At 47.7% G+C, this 25,590-nt stretch overlaps 1 protein-coding gene across 3 annotated transcripts; it reads left to right on the plus strand.

Moving 5' to 3' along the window:
- The first annotated feature begins 2,556 nt into the window (after nt 1-2,556).
- On the plus strand, nt 2,557-24,734 carry OAS2 (2'-5'-oligoadenylate synthetase 2). Of its 3 annotated transcripts, XM_070386065.1 has the most exons (11): nt 2,557-2,796; nt 4,571-4,847; nt 8,611-8,789; nt 10,549-10,784; nt 11,277-11,418; nt 13,862-14,032; nt 15,529-15,811; nt 17,504-17,694; nt 19,519-19,757; nt 20,800-20,959; nt 22,075-24,734. In XM_070386065.1, exons 1-11 carry the CDS (start codon nt 2,620-2,622, stop codon nt 22,162-22,164), a joined length of 2,145 nt encoding a protein of 714 aa, XP_070242166.1. In that variant the 5' UTR covers nt 2,557-2,619; the 3' UTR covers nt 22,165-24,734. The 3 variants fall into 3 exon arrangements, with proteins under 3 accessions (XP_070242166.1, XP_070242164.1, XP_070242165.1); XM_070386063.1 differs by having other exon boundaries at nt 20,800-24,734; XM_070386064.1 differs by lacking the exons at nt 10,549-10,784; nt 11,277-11,418 and having other exon boundaries at nt 20,800-24,734.
- The last annotated feature ends 856 nt before the right edge of the window (nt 24,735-25,590 follow it).

Raw genomic sequence — 25,590 nt, forward strand, 5'->3', positions numbered from 1 at the left:
CTCTGGTAAACTAAGTTTTATATATATATATTTTTTTTTAAAGAGTAAAGAGACATAATACCTGCAACATACAACTCACATGACTCAGTAATAATAATACTGATAATACAATGTACACAGAGAACGAGGAGCAAATATGGTGAAATATTCAGGATCAAGAATATGAGAGAGTTCTTTGTGTTTCAGATGATTTCAAAATAAAATATTTAAAAAAATAAAAAAGCACAGACTTTAGAAAGCAGGTAGTTAGAAGCTAGCCAGATAAGTTACAAGCTGTATGACCTCGGACAAATATTTTTCAGCTCTCTGAGCCTCTATATTTTCAGAATATAGAAAAGAAGGCTTATGACCTAAGCCCAGCCTACCTCTAGGTGTTTTAAAAGTCAGAAAAGGGCAGGGAAGGGCCCTTTATGGACAGGAGCAATCATCAAGTTTCTCCGGAGAAACCAAACTGTGAAAATGAACTCACAAACAGAAACCTCATGGAGTCAGAAGACCAGAAGAGGGAGCTCTCACACCTCAAATGCCTCTGGAGGCCAATCCCAGGAAAGACAAGTCAGTTAACACACCCCCAACAGGAAGATTATCAACAGGGAAAAATCGTCAATGACGGGCCAGGACAGTAAAGATGCACATTGCACGTCTCCTGGAGGAAGCCAACTCCCCTGGCAACTGAGCCAATGAGAACCCATCATCACCCTGAATTCTTGCTTTCCTCCAACAGACACGTGTTCAAACAACCCCTCCTAACTTCCTCCTTTTTCTCTATAAAGTAATATTCCTCTTCTTTGTTGGCCGGACTTGCCTATGGCTTTTTGCTATTGCCTGCTTGTCCTAAGTTGAAATTCTTTGCTGTTCCCAAATAAACCCATTTTGCTGGTAAAACAATGGTTGCTTTACTTTTGAGGTTAATAGAACCAATTGATTTTATAAATCTAGATTTAGAGAAAAATTTGTTTTAAGGAATTGGCTGTGCCATTGCAGGGGCCAGTGAGTCCAAATTCTGCAGGGTGGGGTAGCCAGGGTAGCTGGAAACCCAAAGAAGTATCTGCTTGTGGAATTGCCTCCTCCTCAGGGAGAGATCAGACCTTTTTCATCTCTTCGCCTGATTGGATGAGGCCCATCCACATTATAGTGAATAATCTGCTTTCCCCAACGTTTACAAATGTTGATCTCATCTTAAAAATATATTCCAAAAAAAAAAAAAAAATTCTGGAAGAATGTTTGACCAAATATCTGAGTACTATGGTCATAGTCAAGTTGACATACAAAACTAATCATCACAGGACTCTCCTGGTGGTCCAGTGGTTAAGAATCTGCCTGCCAATGCAGAGGACAGAAGTTCAATCCCTGGTCTGTGAAGATCCCACATGCCACAGAACAACTAAGCCCTAGGTGCCACAAGTACTGAGCCTGCATACCCTGGAGCCCAAACTCTGCAACAAGAGAAGTCACGGTAATAAGCAGCCCGTGTACCACAGCTGGAGAGTAGCCTCCACTCGCTGCAACTAGGAAAGGCCTGCTGATAGCAATGAAGACACAACGCAGCCAAAAGCTACAAACAAATAATCACCATTTAAAAGAGAATAATAACAAAATCAATCATCACAGCAGAGAAAGGGGTCTGTTCCTGTCCCACCTTGGAGATGTTTGCCTTCTGTGTTACAGAGGGAGCCCAGGAGTTTCGTTCTCATGGTTCTGGACACAAGGGTTGACGTCTGTCTCCTCTCTGGCCTATGTGCTACTGGGCGTGTTTTCCTTCCTTGCTGGGGGTGGTTAAATGCCCGAGGAAACCTGGCAGGTGTTCATGTGCGCTGAGGGACTGGGCCCACAGAAGCAGGCCTCTGGGGACCTGTGTTTGCTCAGGGGCAGAACTAAAACCCAAGTGGCTGAACGCTTGCCTTGCTGTGTGCCCTGAAACAAGTCAGGGCCCTCTCTGGTCTCTTCTCCTCACTGTTCTCATCAACTCTGAATTCCCAAAAACATTGGAAACAGGGAAAAGGGGAAAGAGCCTCAAAAGATGACCTCTGGGAAAATAATTTTTACAGTATATATATATATATATATATATATATATATATATATTTAGATGTAAATATAACTGAATCAGTTTGCTAAACTCCTGAAAACTAACACAATATTTTAAATCAGCTATACTTCAATTATTAAAAAAAAAGAAAACCTCTGGCCCCCTATGAAATTATTTGCTTTACAAACACTTTACAGCACTAGCCATATTTCAGGTCCTGTTCAAAGCACTTTGCAAGTATTTTAATCTTTGTATTAAGCCTGTGAGATAGGTACCACTGTTAACCCCATTTTACAGATGGAAATCGAGGCACAAAAAGGGCTGGCAGTGTGCTCAAAGACACAGACATAACCCATATCAAGCCCTCATAATCTGTCTCAAGGGGTCATGTTTTAAACTACAAGCCTCCCTTGAGAGCAGCGGAGAGGCTGGGGGCGAGGCCTGGGTTGGGCCAGAAGACTCTGAGTTTCCTTTTCCCCTGGTGTGAGTTTCGGTTTTCTCCCCTCTCCTCCCCCTGCACACAGAAGTTCCTTATTCTCCTCAGCCTCCCGCTCTGCCACCAGCTGTCATCTCAGCAGCCAGTCAGAGCCATGGGCAGCAGGGAGTCCCACCTCTATGAAAAGCCTTCTGAGAAATTGGAGGAGTTTATCCAGAACCACCTGAGGCCTTCTGAAGACGGTCAGAAAGACATCGACCAGTCAGTGGACACCATCTGTGAAGTCCTGCAGGAACCCTGCCCGTCCCTCACCGTGACAGGGGTGGCCAGAGTGAGTAGACGGCTGGGGTCAGTGCTTCTGGGACCCAAGGGGCAGAAGGACTTGGTGCTGGGCACGTGCTGTGTTCTGGGCCCTGGGTATGCAAGACATCACCTTGTCTAAACCCACACTCGAGTGACACGATGGACCAGGGTGTAGAGTTTAGGGGTACAGGTTGGGAGAGCGTGGATTCTGCTCCTTACTGCTGTGTGACCCCGGGTAGGTTGCTTAACCTCTCTGTGCCTCGGTGTCCAAATGTGTAAAATGGGAGGGCAATAATACTCAGTGCCAAGTGTTAAGAGGCTTAAACACATAATGTTCTGGCAAGGACTTGGCACAAAGCCACAGCAGTAAATCAGCTGTGGTTACCTGTGGCATTTTTATCCTCCCCATTTTACAGACGAGTAACTGAGCCTACCAGAGTTCAATAATACTATTCAAGAATGTTCTATGATTTCTTAACTCCAAGGACGTGGGAAGCCTCATCGGGTGCTCTGGCACAAACCCTAGGGTGGAGGCTGAAGATTCTGGAATTTTGAGGAAGAAATGATACTGGGAAGCTGCCAGGACCCTAGGGTGGGGAGGGGATTACGTGTGCCCAGCCCCACCCCTGTGCTCTCCAGCACCACACTCCTCTGCAGTCACGTGCTTTCTGGCCTCTGCCCTTACACACACCCACTGGCCCTAGGAGGAAAGACACCTGGACACATGATGGCTCCTGTCTTGGCCCAGATAAGGAAAATGAAGCTTGGGGAAGTTATTATTAGTTGGCATTCGACCTGGGATTTTAAGCTCAGGTAATCTATTTGGGAGGGCTTCCCTGGTGGCTCCGTGGTAAAGAATCCACACTAAGGTACAGGAAGCGTGGGTTCGATCCCTGGGTCAGGAAGATCCCCTGGAGAAGGAAATGACAGCCCACTCCAGTATTCTTGCCTGGGAAATCCCAGGGACAGAGGAGCCTGGTGGGCACCAGTGCGTGGGGTCGCAGAATTGGACACGACTGAACAACTGAACAATGGCAACAGTTTGTTTGGGAGCATGCACCCTTAACCACCGTGCAGTCCTACCTCTCAAAATTGTTAACTTTTTTCTCATTAAAAAAATATGTACAAGTGCACAGATTTGTGTACAGCTTGATGGATTGCCACAGACAACATACCAATGTGACCTATACCCAGATCAAGAAATAAAATTTTCCCAGCCTCCACCCAAGAGTCCCTGGGCCCCTTATCCACTCATTACCCTCAACCCCAGCCCACCACTCTCCTGACTTCTAACAACATAGATTAGTTTTGCCTGTTTTTAAACTTCGCATAGAGTGACCAAGCTTCCAGGTTTGTCTGCGACTGAAGGGTTTTCTGGGACATGGACGTCTCGGGGCTAAAACTGAGCAGGTTGGTCTCCCTGTCTAAAGACACCGTGCGCTGTGTGGCTGTAACGTGTGGGCTCTGTTCTCAACCCACCGGTTGACGAGGCGTGCGTTGCCGCGTGCAGCTGTTATCATTTTGTTGTTGCCATGCATCCCGCTGTGTGGGCGCACCACATTTGTCTGCTCTGCTGCTGATGGCCATCCAAGCTGCCTTCTGTTTGGGGCTTGTAGGGGAAATGCTGCTGTGGGTGCCCTGATTCAGCTATTTGGGTGGACCGATGAACACCGGCCACTCAACTCTTAGACTATGGTGACGTGTGGAACTTCTGCTCAAGTTGAGAAATACTTCTGCCTGTTGGGGTGCCCAGTGACCCCAGAGGGTTCAGACTTTCACATCTGCTTCTCTGTTGCTGGTAGGGTGGCTCCTATGGCCGGAGAACGGTCTTGAGAGGCAACTCCGATGGTATCCTTGTCGTCTTCTTTGGGGACCTTGAGCAATTCCAGGACCAGGAAAAAAGACAATATGAACTCCTCAGCAAAATCTGGGCACAGATGAAGCACTGTGAGTCCACGTGGAAACTGGCAGCCAAGATGGAGCTCCAGAACACCAATAGGAGCTCCAGGGTCACTATCCAGCTTTCCACAAAACAGCAGAGCATCACTTTCAACGTGCTGCCTGCCTTCAATGCTCTGGGTGAGCCCTCCTGGGCGTGCAGGGTGGTGGGGAGGGTTGGAGGTATGGGTCTGGAAGGGCTTGTCAAGAGAACAAAGCCAATGAAAGGGGTGGTGGGCAGCATGGGGATGGAATAAATACCACTAAAACTGAAAAGAAAGTGAAAGTGTTAATCACTCAGGTGTGTCCTACTCTTTGTGGCCCCATGGACTGTAACCTGCCAGGCTCCTCTGTCCATGGAATTCTCCAGGCAAGAATACTGGAGTGGGTTGCCATTCTCTTCTCCAAGGGAACTTCCCCAGCCAGGGATCAAACCCTCTTCTCCTGCAGTGCAGGCAGATTCTTTACTGTTTGAGCCACCAGGGAAGACTTTCAAGAGAGAAGACTTCTTCTACCTTGAGCTTACTCTGTTCTTTAGAACCTCTCCTTTAACTCCTAATTGACTTTGGAGGAAATGTTCTAGATTCTAGAACCTAGAGTAGAATTCCTCAAACTGTGATATGCACACAAATCCCCTGAGAAACCTGTTAAAATGATGGCTCTGATTCAAGAGATTGGGGTCCAGAATTCTGTATTTTCAACCAGCCTCATGGTGGTTGCTGCTCTTCTGCGGACCATAGTGAAGATGTAAACTAGAATAAACGTTGGTTAGAGGTAGAGGACGGGGAAAACATCTGAGAAAAGTTCAGCTAGAGCAGGTTTGGAGTTGCTCTCTAATCAGGTCAACATCAAGGCAAGGATCTTCCATGGGCAACTGTTTAAAAGGATCAATGGTTGGATGGAAGGATGGTTGACTGGATGGATGGATGGATGGTTGGAGGATGGATGGATGGATGGTTGACTGGATGGATGGATGGATGGATGGTTGGAGGATGGATGGATGGATGGTTGACTGGATGGATGGATGGATGGTTGGAGGATGGATGGATGGATGGTTGACTGGATAGATGGATGGATGGTTGGATGGATGGATGGATGGTTGACTGGATAGATGAATGGATGGTTGACTGGGTGGATGGATGAAAGGATGGTTGACTGGGTGGATGGATGGTTGGTTTATTGAGTGGATAAGACTTACCATAGTCACAGCTTAGTCTCAAGCATTAGGTACATATATTATCACAAACTTAATTATCAGAGTTGACATCCAACCCCTCATTAAACAAATGGAATCAGAAAGAAATGACTGTATCCAGGGTCACACCCAGTTACTGACAGAACTAGAATAAAAGCCTGAGTCTTTTAAGAGTCAGGCATGGTGCCTTCAAGGTGGACACACACACACACACACACACACACACACAAAACCTGATAACTCACATTCACAGAAAGGTGACCTAGTTCAGAGGAAATAATGCAGCAGTTTGTGAGTTAGGCAACTCTGAATTCTCACCCTGATCCTACTACTAACCCACCTTTGTCTAACTGTAAGATCAAAGCTAGAAAAAGCTAACTTCCAGGGCCTTTCGGACAGTAAGGATTGAGAATACATGCCTGACTCAAAGTGTTACTGAAAGGTGTGTGGGTCCAGCTGCTCACCGTCCAAAAGTCAACAAATAGGCCAACCTGATGGAAAGGAAAATTAGCTTTATTTCAGATGCCAGTAACTTTAGGGGAGGGCAGACATCTGTCCAAAGGTCAACTCGTCCCGCTGATCGTCAGTGGAGACAAGCTTTTTTAGACCGAGGGAGGGGGCTACATGAAGAAAAAGTACAGTCAGCTCCGACAGGCATCTTCAAACTGGTCATCAGTGATCTGACCAGCATCATCTCAATTGTTTTAGATGCAGTTTATCTTCTGCAGTTTATCTTCAGTTCCAGGGTCGGTTTGTTCCCATTTTCTTTGGGGTCCAGTCTCAGAACTGCGGCAGCTCATGTCATGGGTACAGTCTGGTCATCGCGTAGCTAACTTCTTCCACCTGGAGTTTCAGTATCTATATGACAGCTCATGGATATGGCTCAGAATGTTATCTATAATCCTTGAGAAGGAAACTCTCAGAGGTCCTCGACTAAGCTTAATGTTGAGTTAGTCATTTAGTGGAGTCTGTATCTTTGCAACCCCATAGACTGTAGCTCAATTATGTTTAATGACTATATTACTATTATTTGGTCTCCTTTGACTCTTTTCCTTTGTTTATGCATGTTCTCATCTCTCTGGTTAAACTTATCCTTTGACTGAAGTTTTCCCCAGGCAAAAAGCAGACAGAGAGCATGGTAAGGGTGGGAGGAGGCAAGGACATAGAGTCCAGCTCCATTTCAGCAGGAGGGGCTGGAGACAAGGTGAAGTGACAGTGTGACTCAGAATTCGTAGGATGTCCTATGTTCTCTCCTCTGGTTCATGGCAAACAGATGGGGAAACAGTGGAAACAGTGGCTGACTTTATTTTGGGAGGCTCCAGAATCACTGCAGATGGTGACTGAAGCCATGAAAATAAAAGATGCTTACTCCTTGGAAGGAAAGTTATGACCAACTTAGACAGCATATTAAAAAGCAGAGACATTACTTTGTCAACAAAGGTCCGTCCAGTCAAGGCTCTGGTTTTTCCAGTATCATGTACGGATGTGAGAGTTGGACTATAAAGAAAGCTGAGCGACGAAGAATTGATGCTTTTGAACTGTGGTGTTGGAGAAGACTCTTGAGAGTCCCTTGGACTGCAAGGAGATCCAACCAGTCCATCCTAAAGGAGATCAGTCCAGGGTGTTCATTGGAGGGACTGATGTTGAAGCTGAAACTCCAATACTTTGGCCACCTGATTCTGAGAGCTGACTCATTTAAAAAGACCCTGATGCTGGGAAAGATTGAAGGCAGGAGAAGGGGACGACAGAGGATGAGATGGTTGGATGCCATCACCGACACAATGGACATGGGTTTGGGTGGACTCCGGGAGTTTGGTGATGGACAGGGAGGCCTGGCGTGCTGCGGTTCATGGGGTCGCAGAGTCGGACACGACTGAGCGACTGAACTGAACGGAACTTCTCTGGGTCACAGCAGGGTGGTTGGAGATAAGGCCAGAGCGCCCTCTGCTGGCTCTCCCAGTCGTGCAAGGATGACGTAAGAACGGAAAGACCAGGTCTTCCTCACATGTAGTATCCAGGAGCTGCCACGAGATGGCGGCAGAGTTCCACATTTCAAATTTGAATCTCTTTTTTTTTTTTTTTTTTTTCCCTAAACCAAACAATAACTGTGACTCAGAATTCGTAGGAAATCCTGTGTTCTCTCCTCTGGTTCAGAGCACAGTGGTTGGAGATAAGGCCAGAGCGCTGTCTGTTGGGTCACTGCAGGGTGGTTGGAGATAAGGCCAGAGCGCCCTCTGCTGGCTCTCCCAGTCGTGCAAGGATGATGTGAGAACGAAAGACCAGGTCTTCCTCACATGAAGTATCCAGAAGCTTCCACGAGATGACGGCAGAGTGACACATTCCAAACTTGAATTTTTTTTTTTTTCCCCCCTAGACGAAACAATAATGGTTGCTTTCTGAGAAAAGCAGGGCTTCCCTGGGTAGCTCAGATGGTTGGTCACGACTGAGCGACTGGCATTTCATTTCATTTCATTTCTGAGAAAAGTAAACTACAGGGGAATTTTAAAATTACATTCTTTACTAAATATTAGCCTAACTACATTTTATTATCTAGCAGGACAGACCACCCCTCACCTTTTATGTAAATAACCCCATTCTCTTATACATGAAGCAGTGAGCGTGTGCTATCTAGCTGCATCCAGCCTCTTTGTGGGCTCACCGAGGCTAGGGTCCCTGAAAATCAGAAGTTCTGCTTCTCTTTCACACCAGGCTTAAGTGAGAAGTCTAGCCTCTGGAGCTATCGAGAACTCAAAAGATCCTTGGATATGGTGAAAGCCAGGCCTGGTGAGTTCTCAGTCTGCTTCACTGAACTCCAGGAGAAGTTTTTTAGCAACTATCCCAGCAAACTGAAGGATTTGATCCTCTTGGTAAAGCACTGGTTTCAAAAGGTAAATTTCAAATTGTGTGTCTATTGCTATCTATCATCTGTTTCCCTTTGACTGAGATGATTCATCTTGGGTTAAGTGTCAATACAACAACGTTAAGAATGATGGCACAGGCAGTAAAGAAGCTGCCTGCAATGCAAGAGACCCTGGAGTCAGGAAGACCCCCTGGAGGAGGAAACCCAGTCTGGTATTTTGGGTTGGAGAATCCCATGGACAGAGGAGCCTGGTGGGCTACAGTCCACAGGGTCGCAAAGAGTCGGACACGACTGAGTGACTGAACTGAACTGAACTGAACATGTTCGCACTCAAGAATACAGCTCAGGACTTTACTGGTCGTCCAGGGGTTAAGATACCACCGTTCCAATACAGGGGTTCAGGTTCGAACCCTGGTAGGGGAAGTAAGATCCCACATGCCACAAACACACACACACACACAAAGGAATATGGCTCAGTGCATTATTGGGGGAGCCTGGTGGGCTGCCGTCTATGGGGTCGCACAGTTGGACACAGCTGAAGCAACTTAGCAGCAGCAGCAGCAGCAGCAGGCAATCCTCAGATCCAAATAGGGCACACTGCCTGCACCCCAGCAGGCTGCCCACTCCCAGTCCATACTGCTCCCAAACAAACCTCTGTCCTAACATCTGTCACCGCAGATTAGTTTTGTTTGTTTTTAAACTCGATGTCAACGGAATCTTACTAAATGTACTTTAAGTTTGCCGCCTCTCGCTCAGTGTTAGGCCTGAGAGGTTTTTCCATGTTGTGGCAGGGAGTCGAGGCTCTTCATTGTTTGATACTACTCCATTGCGTTACCACACTGTACCTGGATGCGTTCCACTGCGAAGAGAATGGGTCACTCCCAAATTGGGGCTATCAGGAGTTAGGCTACAATGGATATTCCCCTACATGTCTTTTTTTTTTTGGTGACTTGAAGCAGTCAATTCCTCTTGGGTAAAAATGCAGGAGTGAAACTGCTGTGCTATAAGGTATACTATGTGTGTGTGTGTGTGTGTGTGTGTGTGTCACACACGCATGCATGCATACCCAGTTGCTCAGTTGTGTCTTTGCGACCCCATGGGCTGTAGCCCACCTGGCTCCTCTGTCCATGGGATTTCCCAGGCAAGAATACTGGAGTGGGGTACCATTTCTTCCTCCAGGGGATCTTCCTGACTCAGGGATCAAACCCATGTCTCCTGCATCTCCTGCATTGTCTGGTGGGGTGGAATCTTTTACTGCTGCTCCACCTGGGAAGTCCATATACCTTATATATGCAATATATATTCATATATTATATATATATACATGAATGAGGAGGGCATGGCAACCCACTCCAGTATGCTTGCCTGGAGAATCCCCATGGACAGAGGAGCCTGGCAGGCTACAGTCCATGGGGTCACAAAGAGTCAGACATGACTGACGCGACTTAGCTACATATATGAATATGTATGTATATGTGTATACATATACACATGGCACATATGAATGAATTTGTGAACTATATAGATATAAATTTAACTTTAGTAAATACAGCTGAATAGCGTTCCCAAATGGTTGCACCAGTTCACACTCCCATCAGCTGTGGATGATAGTTTCAGGTGCTCCACATTCTTGCCAACACTTGCTATTGTCAGTCTATGGGATTTTAGCCACGATATCATTTCTGTCACTAGCAGGGGATGGTGACTTCCTATAGACTTCTAGTTTCTTGCTTTCAGACCCCTGGCACGGGTCCCAAGTTATCTGCCAGGCTTCTCTCCTCTCGCAGTGCCAGGAAAAGCTGATCAATTCCTCCCTGCTCCCTCCATATGCACTGGAGCTGCTTACAATCTACGCCTGGGAACAGGGGTGTGGAGCGGAGGACTTTGATATGGCTGAAGGTGTCAGGACTGTTCTGAGGCTCATTGAGAAGCAGGAGCAGCTGTGTGTCTATTGGACAGTCAACTACAACTTTGGAGATGAGACCGTCCGCAACATCCTGCTGAGCCAGCTCCAAGCCCCAAGGTACCAAGCTTCCCATTCCATCTCTCCTTCCCTCTTTATCTGCATGCCAGGCTGTGCCCCCTTAGAATGAGGGTCCATCCCCCTTTCCGCAGCCAGGGGATCTGTCAAAAGAACACGAGCTGCAGTGGTTAAGGAGGCAAAGAGAGGTCTGTCTGCAAGAGGAATGCTTCAACATTTCTCACATTCTAAACCATTGTCATCTTTTGTCCACAAAGCAAGCACTTCCCCTCATAGAAAGAGGGGCTAAGGAGACAGGTCAGCAAAAAGAGGAGACCGTTTTATTAGCTTATGAATGGAACATGTCCGTGAAGCAGAGTAAACAGGACCAGAGAGGCTAGACATCTTAGACAAAGCACTTCAGCAATTGGGAGGAACTGCAGGAGGTAAAATACAGATTCCTGGGTGCCCAGTCCAGCCCTCTCCCTTAAACTGATTTCTTCTCCCACAAGCAACCCAACTGATTATTATTTTTTAACCTAATGGAATTTATAGGCCAGTAATCTTGGATCCAACTGACCCAACCAATAATGTGAGCATGGATAACACCTGCTGGCTGCAACTAAAACACGAAGCTCAAAACTGGTTGCGTTCTCTCAGGCAGAACGAGTCACCTGGACCATCTTGGAATGTTCTGGTGAGAGAGCTTTCCAGCACAGCTGGTGTGCTGCTACAGACAGGGCCCGCCTGACACTTGGACGACAGTCTATCTGAGATTACCCTAAGTTGGTTGCCCAGAGCTGCTGTGACAGAGTACCACTCACTGGTGGCTTAAAGCAACAGAAATATATTCTGTCTCAGTTCTGGGGACTAGAAGTCCAAGATCAAGGCATCAGCAGGACTGTGCTCCCTCTGAAGGCTCCACGGGAGAGTGCTTCCATGCCTCTTCCAGCTTCTGATGGTTGCAAGAAATCCTTGGCGTGTGGCAGCGTCACCCCAGTCCCTGCCTCTGTTGTCGCGTGAGCCTCTCTTGTGTCATCACAACGTCTTCCCTGCATGCTTGTCTGTCTCTGCGTCTCTCTGCTCTTTTTTTTTTTTTTCTCTGCTCTTCTTATAAGGACCCCAATCATACAGAATAAGGGACTTACAGTAACAACCTCATCTTAACTCGATTCTTTTCACTGTTTGCTCACTGTCCGACTCTTTTTGTGACCCCATGGACTAGCCCCCCAGGCTCCTCTGTCCACAGGATTTCCTGGGCAAGAATACTGGAGTGGGTTGCCATTTCCGGCTCCAAGGGATCTTCCTCACCCAAGGATCAAGCCTGCACCTCCTGTATTAACAGGTGGATTCTTTACCACTGAACGACCAGGGGTGGCCCCTTAACTTGATTACCTCTTTTCAAAGACTCTGTTTCCAAATAAGCTCACATGAATAGGGCCTAGAGGTCGGGACTTCAATGCAGTTTTTAGGAGGACACAGTTCAATCTGTACACACACCCTTAGGGGCCTTCCCTTCCATTAAAATGATGGTAAAGTGTAAAGTTGAACAAAGAAGAATGGGGGCATCTGCAAACGAGAGTTTGCAAGAGAGTTAGTTTCTGCAAGAGAGGAAGCAGGTGAGAAGGTGGTGACAGGTGAAATGGAGCAGAGCCCAGGAGACGTGGGTGGTGGCCCCCCAGCAAATGCTGGATCAGGCCCTGAGCTCCTTTCACACACTATGGGGGTGGGGCGTGAGAGTGAGAAGTGAGGCGGGAGATGGGAACTAATGACGCGGCCAGATGCATTGACTTCCCCCTCCCCTCCCCAAAGGAGAAGCACATCGATCCACACAAGTCTGATCATATCTGCTAGGTCCCATCTTTGCAAAAGGTAGGCAGAGTCAGAGAGCAGGATGCGGACATTGAGGAGGGGTACCGCTGTTTTCCTTGCCCAGAGCAAGAAGCAAACTGCCTCTGCAGGCTGAGGCCTGAGCAAAACAGCAAAGAGAAGAGGCTCGGGTGAGGTGTCTTGAGCTGTGGTCTACAGGGCATGTGCCATCTGACGTTTTCTACTGAAGAGGAGAGAACCACACTTCTGGGCGGGTGTCAGATCCCCTTTACTCATCAGAATGTGGTTTCCTTCCAGAAGCAACCAGAGGTGCGAGGGAGTGAGCAGGTCCCACCCTCCACGACCCCATTTGATTCGAGAGCAGGGAACTGCCCCCTTCAGAATGAGCACACAGCCCCTCCGACCCCAGGACATCCCTCTCTTCAACACACTTAGAGGGAACAACATCCCCTGCTGTGAAGGGTCGAATAGTGTCCCGGAAAATTCACATCCCCCCAGATCCTCAGCGTGTGACCTTCTTTGGAAGCAGTGTCTTTGCAGGTATCATCAGTTAAGGGGTCACCCTGGATCAGCATGGGCTCTGGATCCTATGACTGGGTCATAAAGGAAGACACTCAGGGACAGACATAGAGTGGACGAGGTCACGTGACAACGGAGGCAGGGGCAGGCGTGATGCCGCCACGAGACAAGGAAGATTACAGGACTGCCAGAAGCTGGAAGATGCGAGGAAGGATTCTCCCCGGAGTCTTGAGAGAGAGCCCGGCCCTGCCCATGCTCTGATTTCAGGAGTTTAGTCTCCAGAACCGTGGTTTGTTACAGCAGCGCCTGGAAACCCAGTCCACCTGGGCACAGGGTGTCTGACAGAGGCTGACAGAACCTCGAAAAAAGGAATGAGTGTGATCATCAGGAGTCAACAATACCCACAATCAATGGGAAAATAAGGAAGGAATATGAGAAGCTATTCATAGGAGGTACTGGCAACTGGCAGACGAAGCCAGAACAGGAAGTGGAAATGAGAGAGTGATTCAGAGCCCAGGGCATCACAAACCTGTTTGGGAGGAGCCAGATCTCTCCTAGGGGGTAAGGAGGAGCAAGGAGGGGAGCTTTTGTTTCAGGCGGATCTTGGGCACTACCTGGAACTCTCAGGCATGCTCTTAGGGTATGTTGATGTGAGAACTCATGATGACAAAGGTACCAGCAGGAGGGTTGGAGAGCAGGAGGGAGGGGTTGGTGGAACAGAGAAGGCAGGGGAGGAAGGGATGGGGGGTGGTGGCTGCCAGGGGGCATCTCACAGCTGGCTCCTTCCACAGCCTGCCCCACTCTACATAACCCCAGGCCATCTGCTAGATAAGTTCGTCAAGGACTTTCTCCAGCCCAACCAGACTTTCCAAGACCAGATCAAGAAAGCTCTTAAAATCATCTGTTCATTCCTTGAAGAAAATTGCTTTCGACATTCAACTACAAAGATTCAAGTTATCCAGGTGAGCCCTGGCTTTTTTCTTTGTTCTTTGCGGGGAACTAAGTAGTCCCTGGATCTCGGCAAGAGTTGTGACCACCAGAAATGTGAGGGCAAAGGATGTGGGAGGGAAGCTGGGGAGAGCAGCGCCTGGGACCCCAGTTCTCAGCGGAGGGTGCTGAGGCACTGCTGAAGTCATTCGTGATAGGCTCTGGGGCGGGGCACGTTGTGTGTCTCGCAGGGTCTTTATTCCCACACCAGGTATCCAACCCACGGCATTGAGAGCACGGAGTTCTAACCGCTGGACCACCAGGGGGTTCCCGTTCCCGACAGACTTCCGATTCTGCGTTAGCCTCCAAGGTTGACCCAGAGGTGAAGGATCACTGCTTGGCCCTCCTTGCCCACCCTTGGCTTGTAGTGATCGCTTGTAGTGGGAAAATTTTAGATTTTTACTATTAGTTGAGGATATTTTTTCCTCACTATGGTCTCTTTTTAAAATGATTGACTTCAAGTATAGTTGCTGTACAGTATCATACAAGGTACAGTAAGGTATACATACGGTTGGGCTTCCCTGGTGGCACAGTGGTGAAGAATCCACCTGCCAATGCAAGAGATGCAAGAGGCTCGGGTTTGATCCCTGTGTCCGGGAAGATCCCCTGGAGTAGGAGATGGCACCCCACTCCAGTATTCTTGCCTGGAGAATCCCATGGAAAGAGGAGCCTGGTGGGCTATAGTCCATGGGGTCGCAAAGAGTCAGACACAACTGAGCGACTGAGCACGCACACGCAAGGTGTATGATATAGTGATTCACGATTTTGTAAGACAATGTAATTTAAATGGTGGCTCAGTGGTAAAGAATCCACCTGCAACCCAGGAGATATATTTTCGATTCCTGGGTTGGGAAGATCTCCTGGAGGAGAAGACGACAACCCACTCCAATATTCTTGCCTGGAGAATTCCACAGACAGAGGAGCCTGGCGGGCTACAGTCCATGGAGTCGCAAAGAGGCAGACAAGACTGAGCGACTGAGCGCCCTCCACTTGTAGTTATTATAAAATAGTGGCTTTATTCCCCATGGCGTACAGTATGTCGCTGTAGCTTATTTATCCCTAATAGTTTGCACCTCTTACACCCCACCTCTGTGGGCCCTGCCCCCGCCCTTCCCCGCACTGTAACCACTAGTCTGCTCTCTGTGTCCCTGAGTCTGTAAAGCTATGAAGTCTTTACCAGAAGTATTTAGGACGTTGACTTGAGAAGTAGGTAATTTAAAACTAACCTATCTGTTGTTTGTGGGTAAATTCACACATCAAAAAGTGTGAGACAAACCACCTTTGGAATCAGAGGATTCTATTGGGAAAATGAAACACTCCGCTTAGGACTCAGCCCTAATTGGAGACATAAACTTGGGACTACCCCTGGCAGCCTCATCAATTAGCCCAACAGGTGCCAGCCCACAGGGGCGAGGGGCGAGGGGCTCAAGCTCCAGAAAACGCTGTATCTCAATTTGCCTTTCTTCCCTAGGGGGGGTCGACTGTGAAAGGCACGGCTCTGAAGACTGGCTCTGATGCCAGCCTCGTAGTGTTCGCAAACTCGCTGAAAAGCTACACCTCCCCGAAAAATGAGAGATACAACATCATCAAGGAAATCCATGAGCAGCTGGAAGCCTGTCGGCAGGAGAAGGATTTTGAAGTGAAGTTTGAGATTTCAAAATGGAAGCCTCCCTGGGTGCTAAGCTTCACTCTGAAATCCAAAGTCCTCAATGAAAGTGTTGACTTTGATGTGCTGCCTGCGTTTAATGCCCTAGGTAAGACTCCCGAGACTTGAGCCTCTGGAAGAGGCTTCTGGCGTGATGGAAGAAGGAAGAAGGATTCTGGTGTGATGGAGGCAGGGGCAGTGTAGAGGGAAAGTCATGCGACTTACTAATCAGCCTTGGGTCCAGTGCCCCAACAGGTGACATGATGACACCAGCATCTTACACCTGTGTGCATTTTTATTCTCATTTAAGTATCCTGATGAAGGCCAGAGAGCTTCCCTGGTGGTTCAGTGGTAAAGAATCCGCCTGCCAATGCAGGAGATGCAGGTTCGATCCCACTCCAGTACTCTTGCCTGGAGAACCCCATGGACAGAGGAGCCTGGAAGGCTGCAGTCCATGGGGTCTCAGAGTCAGACACGACTTAGTGACTCAACAACAGCAACAGCCAGAACCTGCATTGTATATTCCCAGGGTATCACTCGCTGCTGCTGCTGCTGCTAAGTCACTTCAGTCATGTCTGACTCTGTGTGACCCCATAGACAGCAGCCCATCAGGCTCCCCCGTTCCTGGGATTCTCCAGGCAAGAACACTGGAGTGGGTTGCCATTTCCTTCTCCAGTGCATGAAAGTGAAAAGTGAAAGCAAAGGCGCTCAGTCGTGTCCGACTCACAGCAACCCCAGGGACTACAGCACCAGGGTCCTCTGTCCATGGGATTTTCCAGGCAAGAGTACTGGAGTGGGGTGCCATTGTCTTCTCAGATCAAAGAATGAGGTACACAGGAATTCAGTACACATTTATAGATAAAATGCCTCAAGTACTAGGGAAGGAAATTTTTAAAATAGACTTTGGGAGAAATTCTGAGACAAAAACAGGAAATCTGGGTGTTCACTTTCAATCATAGGCAAAAATTTCCTTTAGAAATTCAATTTGTAAGTGACAGATACACAATGATGTATTAAAAGAAACCAAGGCTATGTCAGGCATTTTCCAAATCAAAATCAAGAAGACTCTGGTACTTTCCTTCTGAATGGTTCTTAGTGTTTTTAGAGAAGAAATGAGAGTATATAGATTGAGGGTCAGCTAACTTTTTCAAGCCTGGGTCTCCTGCATTGCAGGCAGGTTCCTTACCATCTGAGCCACCAGGGAAGCCCTATAAAAGATAAGAGCAAATATTTTCAGCTTTAAGGACCATAATGTATCCATCACAACTACTCAACTCTGCTTTTGTTGCTTGAAAGCAGTCATAGGCAATACATTAATAAGTGAGCATGACTGTGTTCAAATAAAGCTTTATTTATAAAAATAAGAAAGGGGCCAGGTGTCATCTGGGGGCCATAGTTTCCAAAGTTCAGGTTAGTGCTGTCCAGAAAGCCTTTCTGCAATAACAAAAATGTCCTATATTATGTTCTGTATTATGGAGAGCTTGAAATATGGCTAGTGCTACTGAGGAACTAAATTTTTCAATTTTCCTTTAATGAGTTTGAATGCAAATAGCCATCCTGGCTGATGACTACCCTATAGGACAGTGCAGATCTAGATAACACTTTAATAATGCCATCTATAGTCATATAAACCATATAATTTTTAATAACTCACTACTCCAGAGATATTAGACATCAGTAGTTTACATACACCAATAGAGTTCAAAGTAATTTCCCAGGATTAAATTACATTAACAGTGTTTTGAGATCTGTTACTGTCTAGAGAGACTATAGCATAATGTAAATTTCTCGCCCATGCTAGGTGAACTGAAGTCTGGCTCCACACCCAGCCCCAGGACCTATACTGAACTCATCCATTTGTACAAACCTTCTGATGTCTTCCTGGAGGGAGAATTTTCTGTGTGTTTCACGAAGCTACAGCGCAATTTTGTTCGCTCCCTGCCCCTGAAACTGAAGGATTTAATCCGCCTGCTGAAGCACTGGTACAAAGGGGTACGACGGCTCTTTTCCTAGAGCCACCTCATTATTGTTATTTTTAATGATCTATTTATTGTATTTTTTGAAATGCTTTTACTTATTTTTGGCTTTACCGGGTCTTGGTTGCTGCTTGGGCTTTTCTCTAGTTGCGGCACGTGGGGGCTACTCTCCAGTGCGGTGCACGGGCTTCTCATTGTGGTGGCTTCTCTTGTCGCGGAGCGCGGGCTCTCGGTGCGCAGGCTTCAGCAGTTGCAGCTCCCGGGCTTTAGAGTGCAAGCTCGGTAGTTGTGGTGTATGGGCTCAGTTGCGCCGCCACATGCGGGATCTTCCCAGAACAGGGATCAAACTTGTGTCTTCTACATTGGCAGGCAGATTCTTTACCACTGAGCCACCAGGGAAGCCCTTATTGTGTTGATTTCTGATTGCGCTGGGCGTGGGCTGCATGTGGGCTGCATTGTTGCTGCACGTGGGCTTTCTCCAGTTGCAGCGAGCAGGTGCTACTCTCGAGTTGCGGTGTGCGGGCTTCTCTTGTGCTGGAGCACAAGCTCTAGGCATGCAGGCCTCAGTAGCACTTGGGGCTCAGTTGCCCCGCTGCATGTGAGGTCTTCCCAGACCGGGGATTGAATGCGAGTCCTCTGCATTGGCAGGCAGATTCTTAGCCACCGGACCGTCCTGGTCTTTATTTTTATCAGTACTCTGTGACCACGAAACCAGTCCTTACCTGGTGCTCACACTTGCCCAAGCTGGGTGGAGACTGAACCACATGAAGGAATCTTCCCGCTCTTAACCTGAGTGTCTTTGTGGCGTTTACACCACTAACCCCATTGAGTTGGGTCAGATATAAGCCCCTCATACCCCTAAAGCTGCTACATGTGGCTTATTTTGCCTTTGCTCTGGCACCCAAATAATTCTGGAGCCGAAGGGAGGATGAAGTTGGGATGTGCAAGCCTACAAGTCATGGCTTACCTACTGATGGGTGCCCATGACACACACAGATGCTACTCTTGGAAGGCAGGTTGGAATGACAGGCGGCACCAGGGGCTGCATTTTCTATACTGGTTTACCTCCCTTCACTTCCATCAGCTCATGGGGCACTTTCTGAGCCCCACACAATAGCTGCTCTTTCGGGAGATGTTCCCTTTCTGTGTCCAGATTCCTGAAGCTGGAAAAGACCGAATCTGTGGTTTCCAGCTCTATGCCAAGCCCCGGGGAGCTCAGAGTGCTCAGGGCTCCTAGGTGACTTTGGGCAAGTCACTTCGCTTCCCCATGACTTCATCATGGTGACCTCTGCCTGCTGGGTAGGGACATTGGAGGATCAGGAATGAATGATGGAGGTGGAATGTCTGGCCACATAATTAGCAGAGCGGGGCTTTAGGAAGTGGTGAAAGTGTTAGTGGCTAAGTTGTGTCCAACTCTTTGCGGCCCCATGGACTGTAGCCCGCCAGGCTCCTTTGTCCATGGGATTCCCCAGGCAAGAATACTGGAGTGGGTTGCCATGCCCTTCTCCAGGGAATCTTCCCGACCCAAAGATGGAACTCAGGTCTCCCTCATTGCAGGCAGATTCTCTACCATCCCAGCCACTGAAATCCAGGACAAGATTGTGTTATAACTCTGGGAGGGCACATAAAGGCAAAGTTCAACAAAGAAGCCTGAGTGGCTGCCTTTGAGCTGCAGGGCGGCCCTTCTCAGGCCCCCAGCAGACCGATCCCCCCAGGGCTGTGTCTCATGACTCGGTTGTCCTGCTGTGGCCGCAGCATCCTTCGTGTGTACCTTCTTGCTACACTCATGTCACCTCCCTGCTTTAACCAGTATCGTCTGATGTTTCCACTCTCCCCTCAGTGTGAAAAAAAACTGAAGCAAAAGGGGTCTCTGCCCCCTAAGTACGCATTGGAGCTGCTCACCATCTACGCCTGGGAGAAGGGGAGCGGGGCACAGGATTTTGACATGGCTGAAGGTTTCCGGACGGTCCTGGAGTTGGTCATGCAATATCAGCATCTCTGTGTCTTCTGGACGGTCAACTACAGTTTTGATGATGAGATTCTGCGGAACTTCCTCCTGGGCCAGATCCAGAGAACCAGGTGCCCCAGACCCCTCCGTTTCTTACCCTTATTCCCTCCAACACTATTTTGGTGACCGGAATTCACCTCCCAGGGACCCTGATTCATTATTCCTCATATGAAACTGAGAAGGGAACTGTGCTGACCGTCAGAACCTCCCACGGTCTCCAGGGAGGCAGGGGAAATGTCATCCAGGAGGAACAGAGAGGGAAGGACCAGGGTACCAGGTCCTGAGTTGCTTTCATCTTTCTAGGTCAGAAGGAAAAGCAGGGATTCGTTAGCAGGTCTAAAAGGTGTGGGAGTTGGAAGAGTGTCCCTGAGAACTAATGCTATTATTCACTGCTGAAGGATCCTACAGGTTATTTATTAGATCAGGTTCCCATCTCCATCCTACAAAACGGTTATCCTCAAGAATAGGAAGGAATCTTAGTGCATCCACTCAGCGCCAGCAGCGGGGAACCAAAACAAGGGAAGCGAGAGGAAAGAAAGGAACATTGAGAAAGAATGGAGGAAGGAGGGTGAAAAAAGAGAAAAAGATACTGTGGCTTGCCAGCCATGGGTGTGACCAACTTGACAGTCTGTGCTCGGTCACTCAGTCATGTCCGACTCTTCACAACCCCATGGACTGTAGCCCACCAGGTTCCTCTGTCCATGAGATTTCTCAGGCAAGAATACTGGAGTAGGTTGCCATTTCCCTCCTCCAGGGGATCTTCCCAACCCAAGGATCAAACTTGTATCTCCTGTGTTGGCAGACAAGTTCTTTAATCACTGAGCCATCTGGGAAATAGAGTTGATTAAATAAATCATATTTCAGTTGCACCAGCATGGGGAGATGTTTATATCATGCCTTCACGTGCGTAATAACGAATAGCTTTCAAAACTTTTCTGACAAATATGATTTAATTCTAGGAAATCCTTTCGAACTGTTTCGGTACATTGGAATGACTGACATCTAAGCTAGAAAGACACATTGTTTTATCATGGAAAAGAGAATGGGCCCCTAATTCTGAGGCCACCAGTTCTGAAAAAGCATGCCTCTAATGACTCCTAACCTCTCGTTTAGGCCTGTGATCTTGGACCCAGCCGATCCTACTGGCGACGTGGGTGGAGGGCACCGTTGGTGCTGGCATCTTCTAGCGAAAGAAGCGACTGAATGGTTGTCTTCTCTCTGCTTCAAAGATAAGTCGGGATGTCCCATACAACCGTGGAACGTGCCAAAAAAAGTCATCTAAAGGAAGTGTCGTCTGGAGATTACCCTGGGATGGGCTTCCATCCAAGAGCTTCCTCTGCTCTAGGAACTTGAGATTCACTCAGCCACACATTACAGATAGCCCAAGTCAGGTGCTTAAACAATTGGGTTTTTTTGGTCCCATTTGATGAAATCCTAAGGCGGGCAATACAGGACTCACTCAACAGCTCCATCAGGCTTCCCCGGGAGCAGATTGTCTCCACCGTGACAGTTGGTATTCGGGCCTGGATAGTTCTTCACGGTGTAAGCCGTGTAAGACGTTGAGCAGCAGCCCCTGGTTCCCTACCCAGGAGATGCGTGCGCACCACGCCCGAGGGCAATAGTCAAAAACGTCTCCAGGGATTTCCCTGTTGAGAATCCGCCTTGCAGTGCAGGGCATGTGGGTTCGATCCCTGGTCAGGGAACTAAGATCCCACGTTCTGCGAGACAACTAGGCTCACACCCTCTGGAGCCCATACAACACAACTGGAGAGCCCGTGTGCCACGAAGAGAAAGACCCGTCACAGCCAAATAAGTAAATCAGTTCTTTTAAAAAGATGTCTCCAGAGATGGCCGAGTGTCACCTGGGGCACACTCATCCCTAGCTCCTTCTGGCTCCGCCCTCTTGAGTTGTCTAGCTGAGTCTTCCTGCCACTGAGAGTAGCTGTTGCACCTCTGCATGGCGGGCTCATCATCAGGCTGGAGGGACAGAAAAGTGGAGGACACCTACCCACAGGGCGTCTTATTCGAAGCCTCATCCAGCAACGTCTTATGTTTCGTTACCTGGAACCGTTGTCATGCATTGCTTGCAGCTTAAAAGTGACTCCATAAAGGGGGGCGGTGAAGACAGCCGTGGGTGGGGTTGGGTCAGTCAACCCAGAGTGCCTGCCACACCTGTCCAAAGCTCCACCTGCTTCCAAGATACCTGCCCCAGGTACACTTGGTTCTCCCATCAGTTTCTCTGTCAGCAAGTACCCCCAGATTGTCCCTGGTTATCATCACCTCCTCAGATACACTTCCTTCTTTCTTTTTCCTGTGTCTTTTCACCAGTGGTTCTGACTGCTTGGATATGTTTTATTCCTGCACATATATTTCCTTCTTTCTTTCAAGAGAGTGCAGACACCAGGAAGTTGTGGAGCAGGGATATATTCTATGGTCAATGAGATGCACTTACTCAGAAGTCATAGATTCCTGGACTAGTAATGCTGGGAGAAACTTCTAGAGGCCATCACACAATAACTTTTTAAAGAATCAGTTCATGGTATAAAAGAGTAACACATGCCTCCCTTGACGGGCCCCATTACCTCTTCCCAAGCATCTTCAACTCCTCTTGAAATCATCACCTCCATGTCCTCTGAAACGTCTCGCCTCACCTCGCTGAAATCGCATTCCATGTGTGACCTCTGTTATTAACATATCTGCTCTCATCCAGCTTTACGTGCGCCATATTTGTGAACCCTTCTGTATTTTTCCGATTAACTCCTTCCTTCTCCTTTAAGTCTTAGAGGAGGGGTCTCTTCCCAGGATGAAACCCTTTTCCTGGCCCTCGGTTCCTGTGATTCTGTCATCTCGCTCTCAGACTCCTCCACCTCACTCACCTCTTGTCTCTTCCCGTGGGGCCCTGCCAAATCAAGATCCTAAGCCAGTAGTGAGCCGGGCTCTGCTTACAACTGCATACTCTCCACAGGCTTGGATTGTGACTGTTGAGATAGACAGATATTTAGATGGACATCAGCAGTTGTTTAAAGTAGATAGGCATGTACATGTATTATGTATGTATGAGTGTTGTCATTTCCTTCTGAGCCTACCATTTCCCCTACATCCGTGAGCTTCTTCTTGCCAAATCTAAAGGCTTTCTCCTCTGGCTTTGGCTTTCAAGACACTTGGAAGTCTAAATGTGTTAACTTCATATATCCACTTAATGTTTGAGTACTACCACATATACCAACTGTCAGATAAACAAGAATAGATCTGGTCTTTGTCGCCAGTTCCTGGCAAAGAGCTTCAGAAACCCTTGGAACTCCCTGATTTGGGCTGTCTTTTGTATTCTGAGGAGCCCCTTCCAACTCTCCCTGTGTTATGCTAACGAGGTGTGGGTCCTTAGTTTCAAAGGATGGATTGGCCATGCCTGAAATGCCAAGCATGTGATGAGTGTTGAAACGGTCAGTCCCACCCACTACCAACCTTCCAAGAGGACAGGAGGGCTGGAGATCGAAGCCAAGCAATGGCCAGTGATTTAATCAACTGTACCTTTGTAATGAAACCCTAAAGAAAACTCTGGACAACAAGGCTTCCTGGTTGGCTGGTGAGCATATGAATGTATCACAAAAATGGGGGGATGGCAGCTTCTGCGCTCATGAGCCTGCCAGCCCTCCTCCCCTATGTATCTCTTCATCTGGCTGTTCATTTGTATCTTTTATATAGAACAGTGATTGTAAAAGTAGCCCTTTCCTGAGTTCTATGAGTCATTCTATGAATTATTGAACCTGAAAGGGGGATCATGGAAATCCTTGAATTTGCAGCCAAGTCAGAGTTGTCTGAGGACCCCACTTGCAGCTGGGATGTGGAAGTTCATTTGTTCAGTCGTGTCCGACTCTTTGAGACTGCATGGACTATAGCCTACCAGGGTCCTCTGTCCATGGGATTTTCCAGGCAAGAATACTGGAGTGGGTTGCCATTTCCTTCTTCAGGGGATCTTCGAAACCCAGGGATTGAACCCAGGTCTCCCTCATTGCGGGCAGACGCTTTACCATCTGAGCCACCAGGGAATGGAAACAATCCTGTTTGGACTTTGCCCTTTAACCTGTAGGGTCTGCACCATCTCCAGGCAGTGTCAGAACTGAATTGAATTGTTGTAGGACCCGTGGTTACTATCAGCGAGCTGATGTTGGAATGCACCCCTATTCTGGCCCAGAACAAGGTCTAAGGGAAGTGCTGTGGCCTGAGGTTGAGACATGGAAGAAGGACCAGCCAAGTTCATATCTGCTCAGTCCACCAGTGACCAGACCCCTCTAGACACCTGAACTTGCCCTAGACCCATAGGTAGGAAACTGTGAGACATTCTTACAGGGTTTGTGATGTACTTAAAGGGACCAGAACAGATTCCTTATAGAAGAACGAAGGGCAGTTTATCACCACGCGCTAAGTGATATGTGTACAGTGGATGAAGACCAGCAAGGATGAAGTGAGCAACTCAGAGCCCTTCAGAGAGGCACAACGGGACCATTTTAGTCTTCTCAGCACTCAGTAGACATTTAAGGTTGTTAAGAGCAAAGAAAAGGAAACGTTTCAGTGATCAAGAAACATGCAGTCATCGCATGCACTCCGGTGTTCATTGCAGCACTATGTGCAGTAGCCAAGATAGGGAAGCAACCTAGATGTCCATTGCCAGATGAATGGATAAAGATGTGGTACATTATATATATATATATATATATATATAATGGAGTATTACTCAGCCATAAAAAGGAATGAATCAATTGTAGTGAGGTGGATGAATCCAGACCCTCTTACGCAGAATGAAGTAAGTTAGAGAAAAATATCGTGTATTAATGCGTATATACAGAATCTAGAAAAATGGTACTGACGAACCTATTTGCAGGACAGGAATGGAGACACAGGTGTAGAGAACAGGCCTGTGGATTCAGCGGGGGAAGGAGAGAGCGGGACAAATGTAGCATTAACATATATAATCTACCATGTGTAAAACAGACAATAAGGCGTTGCTTTATGACATATGAGCTCAGCTTGGTGCTCTGTGATGACCTAGAGGCGGGATGGAAGGGGGAAGGAGGCTCAAGAGGGAGGGGATATATATATATATATATAAAATTACCACTGACTTGGCTTACTGTCCAGCAGAAACCAATACAACATTGTAAAGCAATTTTCCTACAATTAAAATTTTTTAATTAAAAAAAAAGAAACATGTAGTCACAGATCATCATTGAAAGTACCTAGGGTACCTTCTGGAGAAGGCAATGGCACCCCACTCCAGTACTCTTGCCTGGAAAATCCCATGGACAGAGGAGCCTGGTGGGCTGCAATCCATGGGGTCGCTAAGAGTCAGGCACGACTGAGTGACTTCACTTTCACTTTTCACTTTCATGCATTGGAGAAGGAAATGGCAACCCACTCCAGTGTTCTTGCCTGGAGAATCCCAGGGACAGGGGAGCCTGGTGGGCTGCTGTCTCTGGGGTCCCACAGAGTCGGACACGATTGAAGTGACTCAGTAGCAGCAGCAGCAGCAGGGTACCTTCTCCCCCTCCTTTTTTTTTCTCAGAGAACAATGAATAAGAAATAAACCCAGCCTTTCTCGTACAAACTTTATTTTGGGATAAACAAACGGCCATGACTGATAAAGAAACAAAATTTTAAGTGGAAAATCCTGTTTGTTGAAAGTACAAGTTAGAAATACCGCCCTTTTGCAACCTCTGATGAAACAGATGGTTTAAACAGAGACTGTCAGTGGATAAAACCATTAGATGACTCTCTGGAATCTGTGACTATGTTGCCTGACATGGCAAAAGAGACACTGAAGATGTGAGTGAAGATCTTGAGGTAGGGACGGGATCCAGGTGAGTCCAATTGAATCCCACGCGAGCCTTTAAAGGCAGAGAAGTGGTT

The sequence above is a fragment of the Bos mutus genome, chromosome 17 (genome assembly GCF_027580195.1).
Source record: "Bos mutus isolate GX-2022 chromosome 17, NWIPB_WYAK_1.1, whole genome shotgun sequence".
NCBI lineage: Eukaryota > Metazoa > Chordata > Mammalia > Artiodactyla > Bovidae > Bos > Bos mutus.

Coding starts and splice junctions, on each gene's coding strand:
- OAS2 (XM_070386065.1), top strand. CDS start 2,620: ATGGGCAGCAGGGAGTCCCACCTCTATGAAAAGCCTTCTGAGAAATTG. Junction 4,848..8,610: donor GCCTGCCTTCAATGCTCTGG/GTGAGCCCTCCT, acceptor CTTTCACACCAG/GCTTAAGTGAGAAGTCTAGC. Junction 15,812..17,503: donor GCCTGCGTTTAATGCCCTAG/GTAAGACTCCCG, acceptor CGCCCATGCTAG/GTGAACTGAAGTCTGGCTCC.